The sequence below is a fragment of the Micropterus dolomieu genome, linkage group LG16, assembly GCF_021292245.1.
Source record: "Micropterus dolomieu isolate WLL.071019.BEF.003 ecotype Adirondacks linkage group LG16, ASM2129224v1, whole genome shotgun sequence".
NCBI lineage: Eukaryota > Metazoa > Chordata > Actinopteri > Centrarchiformes > Centrarchidae > Micropterus > Micropterus dolomieu.
The window spans coordinates 14525915-14545558 of NC_060165.1; the positions used below are offsets into that span (position 1 = coordinate 14525915).

The 19644-nt window shown below is 41.1% G+C and overlaps 1 protein-coding gene across 4 annotated transcripts in view; it reads right to left on the reverse strand.

Moving 5' to 3' along the window:
- Nucleotides 1-19644, reverse strand: part of chchd3a (coiled-coil-helix-coiled-coil-helix domain containing 3a) — a 71024-nt gene that overhangs the window by 33028 nt on the left and 18352 nt on the right. For all 4 annotated transcript variants that reach the window (XM_046072389.1, XM_046072387.1, XM_046072388.1 and 1 more), the window contains one exon: nucleotides 16399-16579. In XM_046072389.1, the coding sequence (XP_045928345.1) occupies nucleotides 16399-16579 (181 nt within the window). The remainder of the gene's footprint in view (nucleotides 1-16398; nucleotides 16580-19644) is intronic.

Sequence of the window (19644 nt, forward strand, 5' to 3'; positions counted from 1 at the left end):
TGGAGAAAAGAAATTGCATTACCCCATCCAATCTCTACTACAGTGATAACCATCTGTGTTTGGCTACTACTGCAGGCGGAGCTGCGTACTCTATGCATTGTGATGAGGAGTGGCAAGGAGTGTCACCGAGGGGCTCTCCTCACAGGAGATGAGACGGGGAAGTTTCAAAGTCAAGGGGATGCTCCAAGCTTACACTCCACACACACACACACACACACATAAGACAGAAACCTACCACATCTACCACACAAAACATCATCCACAGACCCTGAGAAAAAAAATTAACCCTCCATAATACCACTTGATCACATTCCTGACAGCAACACTATAACCAAGCTGCTGCTGTCTCTGCAGTGCTCAGCACAACCTAACATTAACCAGCCTTTTTGTTATCGTTGCAGTCAGACAAGTGTCTCTATGTTACCCTTGCAAGTCTGAAGTGCTATTGTGTGGTCAGTGTTATACAACAGCCAAAGCTGCCTGTACATAAGATGGAATCAAGCTGAACTTAAAATTAAATGATAGTGAAGAGTGAATGTACCCTGAAGTACACCCTTAAAAGTATGCTGTAAGTACACTAGAAGTAGCACCATTATGACCTTTAAATGTTTTATCGATTTCAAGAATGCAATCAAGGCTCCTACGATAGATTGGCAAAGTTTTTGAGGGATTAGGTTGGCAGAGGTGCCAAAAATCTGTCTCCCACCAACAGCTCAATTTAAGAGGAGGAGAAAAGGGATGATGGGATGGAGAGAAACACAAGGGAGAGGATTGGCAGGGGGTCATGTACTGTCACAAGTGTGTCCAAGCTCAATGTTACGCTGATAGGTGGAGACTAAAGACTTGAGACTTTGAGAAAGAGAGAAAGACAAAAGATGCACACAGACGCCGAGACACAAACAACGGCTCAGACACTGATCTGAAACGCACACATCAGCACATCCACACACGCACACACCAGCTGGAGCAGCTGTACCCACAGAGAACGGGTGGAGAGATAAATGTGTGCTGAAGGCGAGACTAAAGGGGTCATTAAAAGAGGAGAGATTGTGACAGAAATGTGTACCTAGGGATTTTCTGTTTTTGCTCTCTTTTGTGTGTGTCTATGTGTTTGTGCATGCAGTAGGGCATGTGTTCAGTTTCAATGCGAGCAGGTTGGCCCTCCTCTTAGACAACACACATATACACACACACACACACACACAATGTCAGGATTACTTCCGACTGATTAACCCTATTCAGCAGACTTTAAAGATAATCTAATCATACTAAAGGCCAAACAATGGGACAGACTTCACCACTGCCCATACACCTTTTGTTTCCCTAATGAGGAGGCGGTCACGGGTGGGGGAGGAGAACTGGGGTAAGGAAGAGAAGGGCAGAATTATACTAGAAAACGGAAAAATCTTGAGGGTGGAAAGAACAGAGAGATAAGAGACATAGAGAGGAAGAGGACAATAAAAGGCGATATATCATTGGAGGTGTCAACAACGAAGAACCAGCTGTTAGCTGGGACATGGAGCCTGGGTCAAATGTGTCTCTATAACTTCAGAAAGAAATTAGAGTGATCACAGAGTACAGAAAAAAAAAGTTAAAGGGGACAACTGAAGTGCTTACAGACAATGATTTCTTAGTCTAAGTGAAAAATGACAAATCACTGTCATAATGAGACAGTTTTCCTGATTTTCTGAGAAATTTCAAAACTTCAAGAGGGTGGTGTAATTAATTTTGGCTAATTCACCCCCAAACAATTAGCCCAGTAAAAATGAAAACACTCAAAACAATACCCTCTGTGTTGACACACTGCTATTTGTAGACCAAGAAACCACATTAACATCAGCAACAAACTTCAACATTCCCCTTCCTGTACCCATCTCCCCCGGTCTCTTATTAAGTACAGTAGTACAGGGGCTGAGGGTGACAGGCGGTTGAGAGTGAGACCGTGGTGGTCAGATTAAATGGATCGTTTAGGCGAGGTGAACGCCTCTGTGAATATCAATTAGCCAGCCGCTGAATAATTAAGGACAGCCATGTTTTTTAATTAGCCGACTGCCGCAGTTTGAGCTGGGGGCGAGGGCGGAGGAGAAGAGGAGGGGAAGATGGAAGAGGAATGAAAACAGGTGGATTTTGCTGTGTCAGCCCCCATCTCCACCCCACCCACCTCCTGTTTTCTCACTGATTTGCTCCCATACAGTCTATTTTCATTCACACCTGCTTTTTTTGTTGTTTAAAGTGTTCACTCTGTTCGCTTTTTTCTTTTAAAGTATTCCAAAGGGGATGGACTAAAAATAACTCCTGCCTGCAGTGTTCAGCAGGCTTAGGGCAACAGCATGTGTGCGTATGTACTTATACAGTGTGGGGCTACGTGCGAGAATCTCTGGTATAGGGGATAATACAATTACATCATATTGGCATACTTTCCTGCTCGCCTTTTTGAAGAGACACTGTAAGCTTTCAAGGCACAGTGGAGAAAAAAAACACAATGAATAAACACTACAATACGTTATATAGAGTCCTGCATTTTTTGGCTTGTGCCCAGCTTACATATCTACATACATGTCTAGCAGTTTAGCCAAAGTAATTTTCTGTTCTTAAACTGCTGTCAGTGTTTTACAAGAATAAGTATATTACTGTTTTAAAAATATGAAATTGACAAGAAATATGTTTCTGATTCTCTCCTATCCCATTCATCATCTTGTTACGACTCACATATATATTGCAACCCCTTCGTGGAGTCCTGACCTGAGGTTGAGAACCATTGACTTAAACAAGTGGATCTTCTAATGATAGAATTCAATTTATGACAGGTTTAAAATACTAGTTGCCAACAGCATAAATTTAGGCTGGGCACCACAATATTTATATAAAAAAAAAGAAAAGAAAAGAAAAGACAATTTCTCATTGCTTAAAAAGAAAAGAAAATTGATTATGGCTTTAAGCAATTCACTAAATATTACACTTTATAACATATCACACCTCAATGATGGAGAACTCTGTGTTGTAACAATGAGGTGACTCACTTATACACTGTATGCCCACTATGTGCTGTCTATAAATCATGCTACATGAAAATAATCTTGCAAGATGCCGTGATCGATAGAGCACAAATCAAATCTCATCACATAAACTAACAGCACCTCATCCATAACCGTGGTCTCTTTTGTCTTCCCCTGCCACCATCAGCTCAGCCCTGATTCACCCCTGTCACGAGTAGCATCATAATCAATGCTTCCTCACACCATCCAAGTGAGCGCTGCAGCACAGTGGGTCAGCGCTGCTCACCAGGCCCCATCTATCACAGACCTGCGCGACAGGGCCCTGTGTCAAACTAATACTGAAACCGCAGGCTTCAGGTCGTGTGTGCTCCGACGGGTGGGGGGGAGGTCAAAGGGCAGCACAATGTGACCATGCTCTGGTGTTAATTGGCACGGCAGAGGTGTAGGTGGCATGTGGGAGGTTACAGATGGATGGAGGGAATGGGGGAGAAGTTCATGTGGTAGAGAAGATGAAAGGGAGGGAGAGAGATGGAGCAATGTGTGTATGGAATATGGACGACAAGATAGTTAGAGGGAGAAATTTTTTTTTTCTTTTTTTTTTTACAGTTGTTACAACTGTCATATCAAGCGTGGAGAAATGAGAATATTTTAAAAAGGAGCTTTGACAAAAAATATCTTACGTTTTGCAGCATCAAACGGATACATACAAAGCTCACACACATACTCAAAACTGTTTCAGACACACATCCCTCCTACAAATCTTGGCACATCCTGGAACAGCTTCTAAAACCATTGCAACTCTATCTTTAAAAGCTGTCACTGGCAGATCAAATCTAAGTGATGGAGTTTAAAATGATATCACCTAACATAGACCTCACTGGGAGTACGCATTACCCTTAGAGTCACTAATAAAACATAAGTCCTGGTAGCAGTGGCTATAAAACTCCATTGGAAACCATTCACTTGGGCTGGTTAATTAGCATCAAGGGGTTTTACTGAGCGGCAATAACACTTTAAGGTTTAAGGCCAGGTATTAGTCTCCACAGAAGTTGGTGGGGTTATGGTCGATGTAATCGTATCAGATATTGTGTGGTCATTTAATGGGCTTAACCTTGACTGATAACACTGAAGGACAAACACACTGCCAAACAATTATTCACACACATACGGACAGCTGAGAAAAACTTTCAACAATCCTGCAACAGGTTTTAGCATTGAATATTTTTATACTTGATTGTATATACGTGAAAGACATGCCATCATATATTGAAACATAAGTTAGCCATCACTTACAAATGAGCCTTTACTTAACTAACTGCCCACACTGCCCATATCTTTAGTATCTTTTCGCTGGGACTGCATTAAAACATTAGCCTCTGTCCTGTTTTGTCGGCCGGATGTGCTTGAAACAAAATAGTTTGTACAATTTGTCATCTCATCATGACTGAAGTTCAGTTGCAGTGTTGCCTTTCTGATTGTAAGACCGCCACAGAAAATAAATAAACCCTATGAGGTCAGTTAAGTTGTTTGTTGTTTGACAGTTCACTATAGATAGCACAGGGAGACTTGCAACAAAGGTTGCTGACTGATTTCGAATCAGTTACATGAGTCTTCTAGACCGCTGGGCCACAAGGACGACCCGAAATAAACTTGACAGCATGGCCGCCCTGTCACAACATCATTTTGCAGCATCCTGGGCACCTCTTCATGGGGATTTATGTCAGTGGAGCTGGGAACGGTCACAATAAAGTCAAAAGAAGCAGTGATATCATTAATCACTGAGAACAAGCTGGCTCTGGCTAAGAAGCTCTGACTGAAGCAATTCCTATCTGAGCACTAGGCTGTAAGAATTAATGCATTTGTTCCATACATTGTTTTGTCCTTTTGCCTGTTGGGCATGAAGTATGACCAGTGCCACTTATTTGCATGCTTTTGCTTTGCAAATTCTGAAAATAATCCAGTGCATATGCCAGCAACAACAACGGTGTGCAGATGCTGCTTACCAGGTGCCTGCTGGCATACAATATGTCCACGTAGTAATGTGGCAGATCATTAAAACTGTCCAATAAATTAGTTATCTATGAGTTTGAATTGGTTGCCATCTGATTCTAGCATGAATCAAACAAACAAAAACACTTTTTTAAAAAGGTAATTTCAGCTGATATAAAATTATCCTGCTTTGCCAATCCCTGCAGAAGTACACAACTCCAGGTATGTCACTACTTTAGACGCTCTTATATACATTTAGAAAATTTAGTAACCTGACTTGATCTAAGACAAATAAATGACAGAAGAATGGAGCATCCTGGTAGAAAAAGACAACCAAGCCACAGGCTGCAGATAGAATTACTCTCCCCTTGGGATCTCTTAGCACAGTGAGTAATGATGCAGCGACCTGGTGGGTCAAAGGACTGACCTGCCCAGGACAGGGACCAAGGGGCTAGGACAAGGACCAAGGGCCAGGAGATGTAGGTGGTGAGTGTGGGTGTCTCAATGTTTGTGCGTGTATCTTAACTACTGGCTGTTTAAGGGCACATTAGAATGAAGTGTCCTTGTGGAGTCTGTAGCTCATTGACTGTGAACAGGGGTCAACAGAGGGCTTGATCTGAACCAGCTGGTCTTAATGATGCTGAGACAGGGGTGTCAACCCACTCACACATTTACATCTCTTCTGCACTTCTCCCAAATTTGTAGATCAAATTGAAAATACACAAATTTATTTTAGGAAAGGATTTATTTTACAGTAATCAAAGATAAGTATGACCATGATTCCTTTAAGATGTTCTCAGGATTGAAAAGCAGGGAATAACTTCCCCCCATGAAAACGAATGGGACAAGTAAGCCCACAAAAGGTTGAAATCCTGGTAGAAACATGAAAAATCACTTTTCTTTCTACTCCCAGACACTTCAAGCCCCTCAGCCTTTGTTGGAGACACCACCTCCACCACTCTACTGCCAGCTCCTTTGCTGAGGGACAGCAACAACATCTGCTGGCTTAGAGATTGATTAATTGGCTGATCAGGCGCCCGCGGAGTAAACTGATTGATTGATCATCTCGCAGTTGGAGTTGCCTTTATCTAGAGCCCTGGGGAGCGAAGCTCTGGAGGTCCCCAGTCATCTGTCATGTCCAACACACTGGGGAAGACGAAGGAGAGATGAAGAGCTGTAGGTTCATTACCAAGACATGGGGGGCATGTATGGAAAAAGTCTCAACCAAGATGGAGACAGGGGGCATGCTGAGAGAACAATGGGGACATGGTGACAAAGGAGCAGAGGATGAAAGGAAGAGAGAAGTGGTTGTAGAGAAAGACAGATACAGACATACATGAACGTAAAAGGAGTGTTGCCAAGCCAAGAACAGCAACATAGGGGCAATTTAAAAACTATTAGGAGAGCTAGACTGTCGCGATAAATTGACTACTTTAGAATTAGTATTAGCTGTGGTTATTTTCTTCTTTGTTTTCAGGATCCAGGTTTTTTTTTTGGACATACAACCTCGACTCCACATTTATAATTCCTGACCACATCCATTTGCAACAGCGAGCAGTGAAAGTAATGGGATACAGGGAGAAAAAGGTGGCAGATAAAAACAAGTGTGGGGCATGCTAGTCAGACATGTAAACTGATGGTGGAAAATTCCTTTACTTGACGGCAGAGGACACAGTGAATGACCTGAGAGTGGGAAGAGGCATATTGTCTTTGGACAACGGATGTCCCTAGGGAACGAAGTCAATGAGAGAGAGTTGGTGGAGGACAGAAGAGAGGTGGGACAACCTATAGCAGAAAGAAGGTGAGAGGAATGTAGAAAGGAAGATAACAGGGGAAGACATGCAGGGAGAAAAAGCGACAGCCTGCAGATGTATTGCTGACATCAGAACTTATGGACAACTCAAGCTGCATGTGCCTGACCTGTCAGTGTGTGCCTACAGCATCACCTGGATCCATCTGCATGTTTAAGACCGTCCTAGTGTATGCGTAAGTGACCGGATCCTTGTGTGATTATGGCTGTGGGCACACTGTACATTTCTCAGTGCACGTGTGCTCATGCTGTGTAATGCATATTCATTCCGTCCAGCAGCATGTGGTCTTCCCATGCCTGATGAAGCTAGGAGGGGGCCCCAGTACACCTTCAGCTTCTGTCCATCAAGCCCATGCCAGCACACTCAGGGTCACCTCTATTCCACCAACCTCTTTAGCTCAATACATGCCTTCTTGATGCCCTTTTTTCCTACTGTTAGCTGTCACCAAAATCTAACTTTTAAAGGGATGCACAGACAGAGCCAATTTCATGTTTTCTTCTCTTAAATCACAGGTTAGCCTGTTAATTCTATGCCTTCATGAAGTTTCATGATCCTTTCCACCTTCATGTCTACATGACAAGTGCATCAATGAGTAAATTATTCCCTTAAAAGAATTCCTGCTTGCAGATACAGTGCTATGCTGTTTCTATTCCTCTCAGGTTATCTTCTTTGTTCAAAGTTTACACTTTTCTATTTATTTTACGTGCTGTTTTGGATTTGGTTGTTTCCTAATTGGAGTTTGTAACCTTGTTTTGAAAACTGCTTTGTGAATCAATATTTCTTTCCATGCATCTCTATTTATTCCCTTATCTTTTATCCCCTTTTCTTTCTCTCGCTGCTCCAGTCTTGCTATCTCTCATCCAGATTTTCTGCTGTTCACTGCCTTCTTGACTCCCCTCTCGTCTTCGTTCCCTCCATAGTTCTCTCCATCGTTCAATCAAAATCTCTACCTCTAGCTCCATTAGCTGAGCAGACTGTTCACTTCTATAGTACCTCATTAATACCACTCTCCTGTCAGAGCCAAGAAGGAAAACACAGAGAAAGACCAAGAAAAGGGAAAGGGATGAGCTCAAAAAGAAAATACATGTCATATTACACATCCAACACATCTAACTGTGCTGAGCCACACACACACATACAATGCTTCGTCAAAGTTAACTCAGGGTGCTTGCTTTTCTAACCTTTGCACTTCAATATCTGGCCAATTAAGTCTCTGCTTGGACGAGTGAAAGAGAGGGTAAGAAAAAGAAAGAAAATATTCCAAAACTATTCTCAATAATACTACAGGCTGCAAAGAGGTCGTGACTATTAAACTCCCAGCTACAGTTCACCAATTTCCCTGGAAATGATATGCACCCTTTACTAACTTTCTTCCAGTTCTTGTTGCAATCCTATTCTTCATGATTTTTGATGACAGAAATAAATAAACCCTAAATCAATACACAGAACTGATGCAAGTATTCATATAAAGGCCCTAATAAGCAGTAAAACTGAAATATATGCAACCATACAAATTAACACCATGGCAAAGATGCTTTCTCACCCTCAGGAAAATCGACCAAACCCTAATTATTTACAACATGCTAGGGCTCACTCTTAAACCCACTAAAATGGTAACTGCTGTTGTTGTAATCACTTTGATCAAAAAATAAATATACTTTTCACTAAATGAAAAATAAAACAGCTGTAAATGATGTTGCTGGTGTTTGTGGCTGTGATGACTGTAAAATTCACTAACTGGAAGGTGGAATTTATGGAGGATAAATTAAAGCATTTTTCTTGCTTGGCTGGAAAGCGCAAAAATACTTTACAATCACATACAAATAGTCAGCTTTCCAAAACATTTAGAGCAATTGAGGAGGATTACATACGTAACTACATACACCGCCCATAGAGGCTGAGGCAGTAAATTGACTGTACGAGGTCTCATGTCAGAAAGAAGCTTTCCTGACACCAGAATCCATCCATCAATCGGAGCACTGTCGTATTCCGGCCCCAATGTTGGCCGCTTGCAGTGCCAATTAGCTAACAGGGTACTGGCCTGGCACAGAGTGCCAGCCACGGGCCCTGCCAATTAGAGCCTGACCTCTCATCTAACCCTAATACTGGCACAGTGTGTGGGCACCACACCCTGGGCAGAGGTGACGTATGGGCGCCAATATGTATGGACGGTTGAGTGGACACCCTCCAAGACATTAAGAGAGAGAGCATTGCAAAGACAGGATTCAGAAAGAGTGAGAGAGAAAGAATGGACACATGTATGTACAGTACTCAGTAGGAAACAACCAAAAGGTTAGTGGTGCAGACAGAATATCTGCTTATTTCAGTCTACCTTTTGTCATTTTGTAATTTTTCACTGGCTTTAATAAGTCCTCATTGTGGAGGGTATTTAGTTTGTAAGGTCCCTTGTAAACTTAATAATATATCCACATTGACTGATACATTACATACAAGTGTCTGCTTGTTAGATCTGAAATTGTAGCTCCCCCTTTGGGCCAGTCAATATAATTCTGATATTGCTGGAGAGCAGTAGTCCAAGTGAATAACAAGTCGGAGATTCTGAATATTAATTCAGCAGCAAACAACTACTTGCTACATAAAGATTAAGTAATAACATCCTGAGCAGAGAATTACCTCACACTCCCCCTGTGTATGCTGTCATCAGAGCTTCTCTGTTCTCTCTTTTGGTAGCTGATCGGACCAAGTGTGCATGTTAGTGCAAAAAAACCCATGACAACAGCTAAGTAAGTAAATACTTGAGAAATTACTATCTCAAGCGCTTTAAACAGTTATGAAGAATCTGAGGTAGGATGGTGAAAAGAATTGCATGACAAATCAGCGTATCACCAAGATCCAAATTTCAACCTGCAAGAGAATTGTTGTCTTTTCTTTTTGGCTTTTGTTATCACCATGTAAAATAGTGAAGGTAATGTGGAACTAATTAAAGTATGTGGCCTCCATATAAATCAGGCCCTAACAGGCCAACATTTTGCTTATCACGAACTGGAGGAACAATCTCATTCAGCTCCTCTGGCATGCTGGTGATCATATGTGTTTCAGGTACCCTCAGTTTTAGGTCTAAACCCAACCTGTTATCAATGCTACATCACCCTAACCCATTCCATAACAAACCCACAGAGCATACTAATCAAACAGACTGACAGTTCTCTTAAATCCAGTTACATCAAGGCTGGCAGGGGTTACTCTAACAACAGCTCAGAGAACTGGAGTCAAAGATAGGATGCAATTTGTCCTTGGCGAGCTGAGCAAATCCAAAATATATGTAAATCACAGTGTACCACTACGGCTCTCTCTCTCTCTGATTCAAAAGTAAAAGACATGAGGACCTTTTCTCCCCCCAATCTTCCTTATACACTGTGATATGGGGAGAAAGAATAATAAGTAGAGAGAACAAGAAATGTTTTTTTTTTTTTTTTTTTATATAAATACCACCAATGGGCACCAATTCAAAACCCAGCAAGTCTCCTTTAATACCTGGGAAATTAAATTGTCGCTCCATTATCAGCCAGGTCCAGTTGGCTGTATCTAAAATGCAACAGCGTGCAACTGAAGTTCACAAGGTTTTCAAAAAATAAAAATATAAAAGCAGGACAGTTTTAGAGGGGTGGAAAGGAGAGGAGTACCGGGTTGAGCAGTGGGGGGAGGGCTTGTTGCATTAAAAATGTTAAGCCTTACCCAAAGTCATTTTCAAGCCAGCCAAGCATCAAATGGAACACAGTTTAAGGAACGAGTAGGTACTGATTTTCTCCAGGAGCTCTGACAGGATGGACATGGTGTGTGTGTGTGTGTGTGTGTGTGTTTGTGTCTAGGTGTGTAGGGAGCAAACAAACATTCTTGCTATGCTGCATTATCCCTTGCTGTGAAAGCAGAGGTGGTAGGAAAATCACATTAGCTACTGGTATGTGTGTGTATGTGTGTAAGAGAGCGAGATAAAGACGGAAACAGGGAGCGACAAAAGCATGATAAACAACCTCAAGGCTGAAAGGTGGAACAAGACTCTGGATTGAGCCGAATCAACGCATGTCGCTCTCTGTTTCATTGGGCCTCATCTCCTTATCCGCAAACATTTCTTTCACTGTCATATTGAACTAACGCCAGCATTAAGAGGAGATGACAGACATAGTACCCACAGCTTTGAACAGTGAGGAACTGGCGGAAATATGGACTACAACTGGACAACAACTTAATCTAAGTTGGCAAACTTTTTAACACTGTTTAAGAAAGGTTAGAGGTCAATATCATGCCGATGTCTTCAATTATGATCTGCTGAGACACACAAAAATGCTTATTTTCCATCAAGTAAGTCCTCCTTTAACAAAGACCAAGGCAATCATTTTACTGATTTATGCTTGGATAAACAAGAACCACCTGTGTGAGTTAACTGTACCCAGTGTAATAATCCTGCTTACTCAGGTGAAACCATGTGCAGATCAATATTGGTGTAACTATTTTGTGTGGATGCTTTAACTGCTACATGTGTATGATTCGTGAATTATGTCCTATACATTTCTAGGTAGAAAGGTTAATTTATTTGTTTCTGAGCATGTCCCTTTAATAAAATATGTGCATGTCCTTGTGTCTCAATCAGTGTCAGCTTCAGGCCTCATATAAAAGAAAGAAAAAAGTAAATGTAAGATCTGAGTGTTTTAGACCAGTTGCCAACAGTAGACAAAACCATTGCCGCCAGGCAGACCCCACCCAGACCGCTGTTTGGAGCTCAGAAAGATTGATGACTCTGGGTTTGATTGAAAAGTCTGCCTCGGGGGTTAGGGCATGTGTCTGGGTGAAACGCTGTGGCCAGTGATTGATTGGCCACTGGGCTTGTTTGGCTCTGCAAAGAGCAGCGTTGTTGAAAATCAAAAGAGGGGACGGTGGAAGTCTATGGTTTCATTAAAACACAGATGTGTGGACTGACAGATGTACGGAGACTATGATTAAGAGAGTTACATGAACTGTTCATGCCGTGTGCTAGTATATCTCTCAAAACTCATCATTTGTCAATAAGATTATATTTATATTGAGCTCAGTCTTTTCTACAGTTGGTATCCACTTCAAAGAATCACATATTCCTAATTAATGTGTTTAAGCACTAATTGACCTGTTATCTAATTAAGAGTTTATTTGTGTGTAATGAGTCTACTAAGTGAAGCCACCAATCAGAGCTCTTCCACAACAGGCTGTCTACTCATTAAATCACACTCACCTAGACATGATTCAGAATGATCACATGATGGGAAAATACAGTCTGTCTTTATAATGTTTCCAAGCATGTCGAAGACAACCAAAGCAGTGACAAGTGTTGTGACTTTTTTTTTTTCAGTGAGAATCTGACCAGATTATTAGTTATTAGTAGCCACTGTGATCTCAAACCTGCTCTGAACAAGCAGGTATAATCAGCACAAAGAGCAAAATTTAAAATGACAAATACAACTTTCCAAAAACTCATTAAAGGCTTGTTTAAATGTCAATTATTCAAACAGTACTTATGTATGCTCACTTTCTAGCTTCCCAAAAGCTGTTCAAAGACCACAAAAAGGTGAAAACACCATGCAACACATGTCTATAAAGAAAACCCAAATATACTGCTGTGCCTCTTAACTACCACAAACCCCCTGTGTACTGCGGGGTACCCTGTTCCTTCACTGTGGTTGCCCTTGAGTGGCATAACGTGTGTGAGCGCTGACACTGAATATGTTCCCCTTAGACAACAGAACCCCAGGAACCCAGCAACATTGACAATAACAACACACACCCCTACCTACACTGCTGTGAAGTTTCAATTACAGGCAGACTTTGTGGCTGGCTACTGCCAGTCAGCCTGTCAGGTAAGGGAGTGACTGCCGGTGGAAAAGCCTGAAGAACAAACACACCCAACAGGGTGGTAGGAACCATCTAAGGTACGGGGGACACTTGACACCATTGCAATTTATATTAAAACACAATACGCTGCATTAAATGACAAATTTAGATGCCCAAAACTTTGTGCTACAGGAATAGATATGAAAAATTGTTTGCTGCGACATACTTCTAGCTTAATGTAGAGGTTGGCAAGTTGACAGTATGGTCTACAAAACTCTACAGAACACAGCTACAATAGTTATACCAGTGTGTATAAAAAGACAAGGAGTACAAGGGGCATTCAACTTAGGTAAAACTGGTAAAAACACATAGCATTCCTCTTATTTTAGCTATTTTTTATTATAAATAATAACAAAATGCACATGATTTACATCAAGTTACTGTTCCTACACTATACTGAGATTAAAGGTGGTTTAGCTTTCCAATTTAGTTTATTTTAGTACTTAATATAGCAAGAATCAGAACCGACATACAATAAGAAATCTATATATAGCATAATCTAAATCAATAAAATCTAAACGATACCCAAGCCTTGTCTAACCCCACGCCTCGGGGCAATTCTCCACAATGGGTGTCACTGTAATCGGTGCAGCTATGGTTGCTGAGCTTAGGGTCATTATAGGTGAGCGTGGGGAGGCATAACTGCTCACAGCATCGCTCTCATTGTGTGTGAAGGAGAGGAGGGAATGTATGAGGCCGAGCTGCTCCCCGTGACCTGTATCTTAATGAGAAGGACAAATCAATACCACGCTGGACAAAGAACACAAGAACTGCAGCTGCCATGGACAAATGTTTTTTCAGTGGCAATGAACATGAGAGCAGGGTTCAGTTCACTTCACATTCAATTAAAACGATCATCTAATTTCTGACTACATATTTAACCTTCATATATACACACAGCTTTTCCTTTCTCTGTCTTTCTTACAGAAAAGCAATGTTTTTATTGGATTCATTATATAGATCATCTTAGAGTTTTAAAATAGCCCCCTGTTTCAATATGCCTTTTCTTTCTGCTCACATAACAGTAGTTTAGGGAATCCTAGTGGCCTAGACATGCTGTCACTGCAAAGTCCGCGGATCAAACCCAGTTGGGGACATTTGGTGCATGACATCCCTGTTTCATCCCATGTTTTCTGTTTCTTTCTTCTGTCTATAACAAACCAACAGAAGAAACAAAACAGAGAAACAAAAAGTCCTCCACAGTTGGACAGATGGATTGATTGACGACAAATGCAATGTTTACTTGTGTAGTCAAAGCTCTCCTAACTTTTTCACTTTCCCCAATACTAAAAAAACAATATAATTTCTCTTGACACCAAAACCTCCAGCGGGCTGAGATAAATCCAGCAGTTTTCAAAAACACACTCACTTCTTTCATTCTTCTGTCATTTTAAAAAAAAAACAAGCAATTTTCTAGGAACACAGCAGAATAATGTGCATCATTTACTAAGAAAATCAACACTAGATTGTTGTGAAGCCAGAAAGTAAATTTTTTTTTATATCAAGTTAACTTGATAAACAGTTAAGTTAAACAGAGGACAGGTTTTCCTCACAAGCATATCATCACATTATTATATAATAATTATGATAATGGTAATAATAATAATAAGGGTGCAGCATTAAAGCATAATTATAACACTTTTTGAGTAGTGAGATTCAGCCAACAAGCTAAATATTGTATGAAAGCAAGAAAGAAGAGACAGTCTGAATAAAAGCCATTGACATAATCTTATATCCAAGGACATAACAGCGCGAGGTAATACATGAGGTGTTTACTGTAACAGGTTTACTGGGTAAAAGGACTGAACAAATCACCTCTGAAAGCTCCACCAGATTATGTGCTTAGTACAGCAAACCACAATCTCTCTCTGGAGCCCTTTCTCAATCAACTTTATTGACTTTGCCCAGCAATCAGAACCAATTCACTTCCCAATTACTGATGGGTATGTGATTTACAACAATGGTTGAGGAGGCCTTGTACTTAATAAGAGGGGTAGTTAAAACCAACTCTTGAAAATAAGCAAAAATAGTCTATATGGTCATATGCACATATTTCAAGTTCAATATCTAACTTTCTGCCTTTTTCTTTTTCTTAATAAAGAAATAGTCTCACACTACCACACAGAGAAGCCAAAAGACAGACAGGAAGGAGACAGGGACACACACGCACAAAGGACCTAAAAAACATGTTTTATGTTTCATCAAAGATGACTTCCCTGTGGGTAGGGGACAATCCTGGAGTTTGACAAACAGAGTGAAATGACAACGGGTGGGAGATGTCTTGGGCAGGCTGCCTTTTAAAACTCCATTCAAAAGTCCATTTCCCGTTGAAAAGAACAGTGGCTGTATGGAAGCGTCTGACTTGACAATTACATGAGTGGTGCAAACGGCACTGCGCCTCCACTGATAACCCGTCGGATTCTATTAAAATTCCAGCACTCCAAAAGAATGCTCAAACTGAGGAAATTATCACACAGGCACACAAATACACACATAGAAACCCTCAGACACTGATTCTGTTGTTGTAATATATGTGCTTTGAGGATGTAAAGAAAAAATGAAGGGAGAAAACAAACTATCAACTGGAATTATACTGAAAATATAAGTTACAGACAAAGAACGAAACAAGGATATGTGTGTGTATGCTCAATCTCATACTGATTGCATTGCCACTGCAGTGCTGCTATCTAGTTTCAAAGGCTGCTAATGGCCCTAGGTTAGCCTTGGGGCCACAAGCAAAAGCTTCATACCGTATAGAAGGAAAAGTTATCTTTAGTATAGGGAGTTAGTAGTTCAGGAGCATGCAGGCAATGACAAGGACTCTCTTTTACAAGGGATCTCCTTTGTGGCAGTCAAGACCCACCACCCACGATCCTGCTCATATTTAACAGATTCAAAGCAGGTGTTACATTCTTGGCCTTCCTCTACTCCTCCTGCCTCCCTATGAAAAACAACAGATATTAAATTACAGAAAAGCTACAACTGAAATGGCTTTCTTCACAGATGCTGAAGGGAAAAACATCACATCATGTGTCTCCCTCTGTTGCCATCTCTCTCTCTGTCTTTTTTCTTTTGATTTGATCGCCGTTCCAAATGAGGGATCCCTCATACACTTGTCCTGCGGCGTGGAATCACGTCAACGCCCTCCTTCCCCCTCTCTCTCTCTCTCAACAAAATGATTCATTTTCCTATTACCGCGATGAGCGTGTGAAATGAGCTATATAATCAATAGCATAGGTTTGTAAACAGCACCCGCACTCCAGGGAAAATGTGTTTTCTTTTTGAAAACAATACGCTGTCTGTGTGTGTGCGCGTGGTAAGGAATGCTCATCTGACATTGTTTACAAGGGCAATTTATAGGAAATAAAGACACTGGCTGCCCAAAATGAAGGTAGCTTTTATAATACAGCAAGATGAACATGAATACAAACAAAAATATCAAACTACAAAATGCAGTGGATACAGTATAGAAGGGTTTACATACCGTTTGGTTTTTAAAACAAACTGTTCTCAGAGTTTGTTTTATGTAGATAAAAATTTGAGGTCTTGAAGTAACTATAAAAAAAAAGTGCTAAATTTAAAGTAAGTGTGTGTGTGTGTGTGTGTGTGTGTGTGTGTGTGTGTGTGTGTGTGTGTGTGTGTGTGTGTGTGTGTGTGTGCGCGCACAATGCTAAATTTCAAAATAGCTGCCATACATTGTTGCTGTTTGTGGACAGACTTACAAAGAGTTGGGCGCGCAGCCTCTCATCCTCAGTGGTGATCCTCTCTCTTATGATGGCTTGCTGGAGGTTCTCCTGGGCCACGGCCCGCTCCACAGACAGGATCCTGGACACATCATGTTGGACCTGGGACTGGGCCTCAGACCGCGCCTTGGCTGTTGCCCGAGCCTTCTCTGCTTCCAGCCTGTGGAGCATCAACATTTTACATGATTAATACACTTCTTAGCCCTTTTCAAAATGTTACATGTTCGTGATCTGCAAAAACAATGCAGGAAGTAGGGTATCTAAACTGCACTCAGGGTATAATAAAAGTGCAAGTCATGGTACAGGACTACGATATACCCATCATTCTTTCCCCTGTAGCTATCTCAATAATGCATGACTGGCTACTTGCAATGTCTACAGCACACCAAGGTTCCTTTGTGATGCTGTAGTAAAACATGTTTATATATACACGGGGAATCATACTCTGTCTTTTACAGGTTTCTTAATTTCAAAACAAAATTAGGTTAATTTTAAACTAAAAACCTTCCACGTATCGACTGCTAATAAAAAGTGATCATCAAAAAATAAAATGATCATCTTGTTAAGCACAGACAGCGAATAGCCACATGGATGTATGATACTAAGTGTGTAAGTAACATATTTTTGTAAACTATCTGAGTATCTTTGGTGTTTATAGCACCACCTACGTTCATATGCCTGTTGTGCTACATGCTGCACTGTTGCAGTGTCCCAAAAGAATTAAAAGGTCACAAATGCGATTATAGTGCTAATGAAGCACAGATTTACCAAAGTATACTTGCATATTGATTTTCTAACCCTAATGTCAGATGCAACCATTCAAAACCCCTTGCTATTCTGCAGATTACAAAGAGGGGGGCAACGTTGAGAAGAAAGTTTGTTGAAAGTTGAACTCTGACGTGTGGGGGGGAAATACCCTGATGTACCACAGTCAGTTAACATCTGTCAGACAATTCTAATGACTTTCAGTCATTTCCAAATAATTTACATTTAAGAGTGATTTGACACTATCAATATGTAATAGAGTGTTGTAGACACTACCATTTCCCCAAAACAAGAATCATCAATCCAATGAAGCAGCGATATAGACAGCGGCAGTGTGCGCTCTGCAGGCACAAGACCACCATTTGAACCCTGTCACTGGGTTCTCATAGTTGCCTAGCAACGCACTCCCTACTAGGCGACAGTGTGCTTGATTGGAGAAGAGGAGGAACGTCCCTGAAATTCTTCCTCTGCTTGAAATCAAACAGTGGTGGCAAGGTAAAATAAACACAAAGCAGAAGCAAGAGCAGGTGTGAGTGAATTATGACTTGCTGAATGAAGACGGCGAGGATCTTAATAAACTTGTACCTAAGAAAAATTCTAAGACAGCCTTGACAAGAAGTAGGCTGCCTATGCTGAGAGTGGTGGTGGATATTGACTGGTTTTGTGACCTATTCCACTGAAAAAATTCCTTCACGTTCAAATGCACCATCAATGATCTATCAGTTGTTACCTACAGTGGAAGCACAATAATTGCTTTTAAATGTTGAAATATTAGAATAAAACATTTTGTTATTTTCAATGTTGTTCTTTAAAGGCAGGACATTTTTGTTTTACTCATAATCACTAAAGTTAAATGTTTATGTGTGCATTGCTCATTATGATAATGTAAATGTATCATCCTGGTTGTCAAGTGTGAGGTAACAGGCATAAAAACAGTATGTGGCTTTTTCTTGTTACAAGCTCCCAATGATCAGTCAATGCAAAAGGGGTTTTATCTTTTATTCAGTTTAAAAAATATAATGCATCTCTTCACTTACCTGTGAATATAGCCAAAATTTAGACAGTAAGGAATCGTGATGACAGAGTAGTCTAACTGATGACCATGCCTTTGGCTTTGAGTAGATGACGGGTAGGTCTAATAAAACTACGTCTGATGTCGTAAAGCTGCCATTTGCCCTGCAACACCACTAAATGTCAGAGAGCAAGGGAGAGCGAGACGAGACGGGGAGACGGCGAAAAACAGAGTGGAGGGAGCGAGAGTGAGCAGTGGCGGCTTGACATGTTTGGCCCTGAGGAAGTGAAGCAAAGAGGGAGTGAGGCAGAGAGTGGGAGAAAGAGATGGAGGGAGACGGAGAGAGACCAGCCATGTCCAGTCTCACAGTCCACTGCGCTGCACACGTCAGCACACTCCATCCATCATCTGGCTCTAACTCGCGCGCACACACAGACACACGAAGGGAGCCTCCTAATGGCCTTTTACATTCACCATTTCCCTACAAACCTCGCCTGCCTACGCTGCTAATGCATCTAAGCCACCTTTACGCAAGAAGCTTCAGCTGTTGCTCTTGCTACAACCGTGACAGAGAAGGTATGGTATGCAGGGGTTTTTGAAAACATATCTGGCAGTACTCATGTGGGCCAACATTAGCAATCAGTCAGCATGACATTTGGACCCTTGTTGTTTGGGGCAAATGTACAGTGCACTTAAACAATTACTACAGTAGTTATTAAGTCCTGTAGCTAATAAAGCCTACAAGAATAAAACAAGTCTGCCAAGGCAAATGTAAATATACTGTACCTGATCAAGCTTTGTTACAAATACTTAGCCTGCACTCTTTCAATTACTTAATGTGCAAGTGTTAAAAGTGTGCAGATGTTTTAAGGACAACCAGCATTCTCCTAAATGCACCTATTAGCAACACTGACACTCAGGACCACTGCTGTATTCTACCCGTTTTTGTTTCCATAAAAGGGTACACCCACTGAGTATGGTTGTCTCTGGGCATTTAACCAAATTAATGTAATTAATTAATACATGTATGATTTTATTCTTTTTAAGGGTGTAAATAAATGGTAAAAAGGTTTTCTTTTTATGAAAAACGAAAAATGATTAGCTTTACTTACTTACTAACTAAAAGGCAGTGTCATAGTGACCAAAAGCTACAAATGGACAAGTTAAAGAAAGGGGGCCAAGAAAATAGACAGCCTTGCAAAAAAAGTCCTTCTACTGACTTCCTCACAAGTGCCAACCCAAGCAAACGCTGCTATCACTAGCTGGATGCTATCTGTCTGCTTCACCTCTATTGCTTTCCAGTCATTATTGCCCTGTCCCTGGGATATTGGACACATTTTTCATTCGACCGTTGAAGATTGGCACTGGGTAGCAAAGGGAAGCTTTAAAGGTAGAGAATGGTTGAGTCAGACAGAGAGAGGAAAAAGCGCCTATATGTAGGGGGCAAG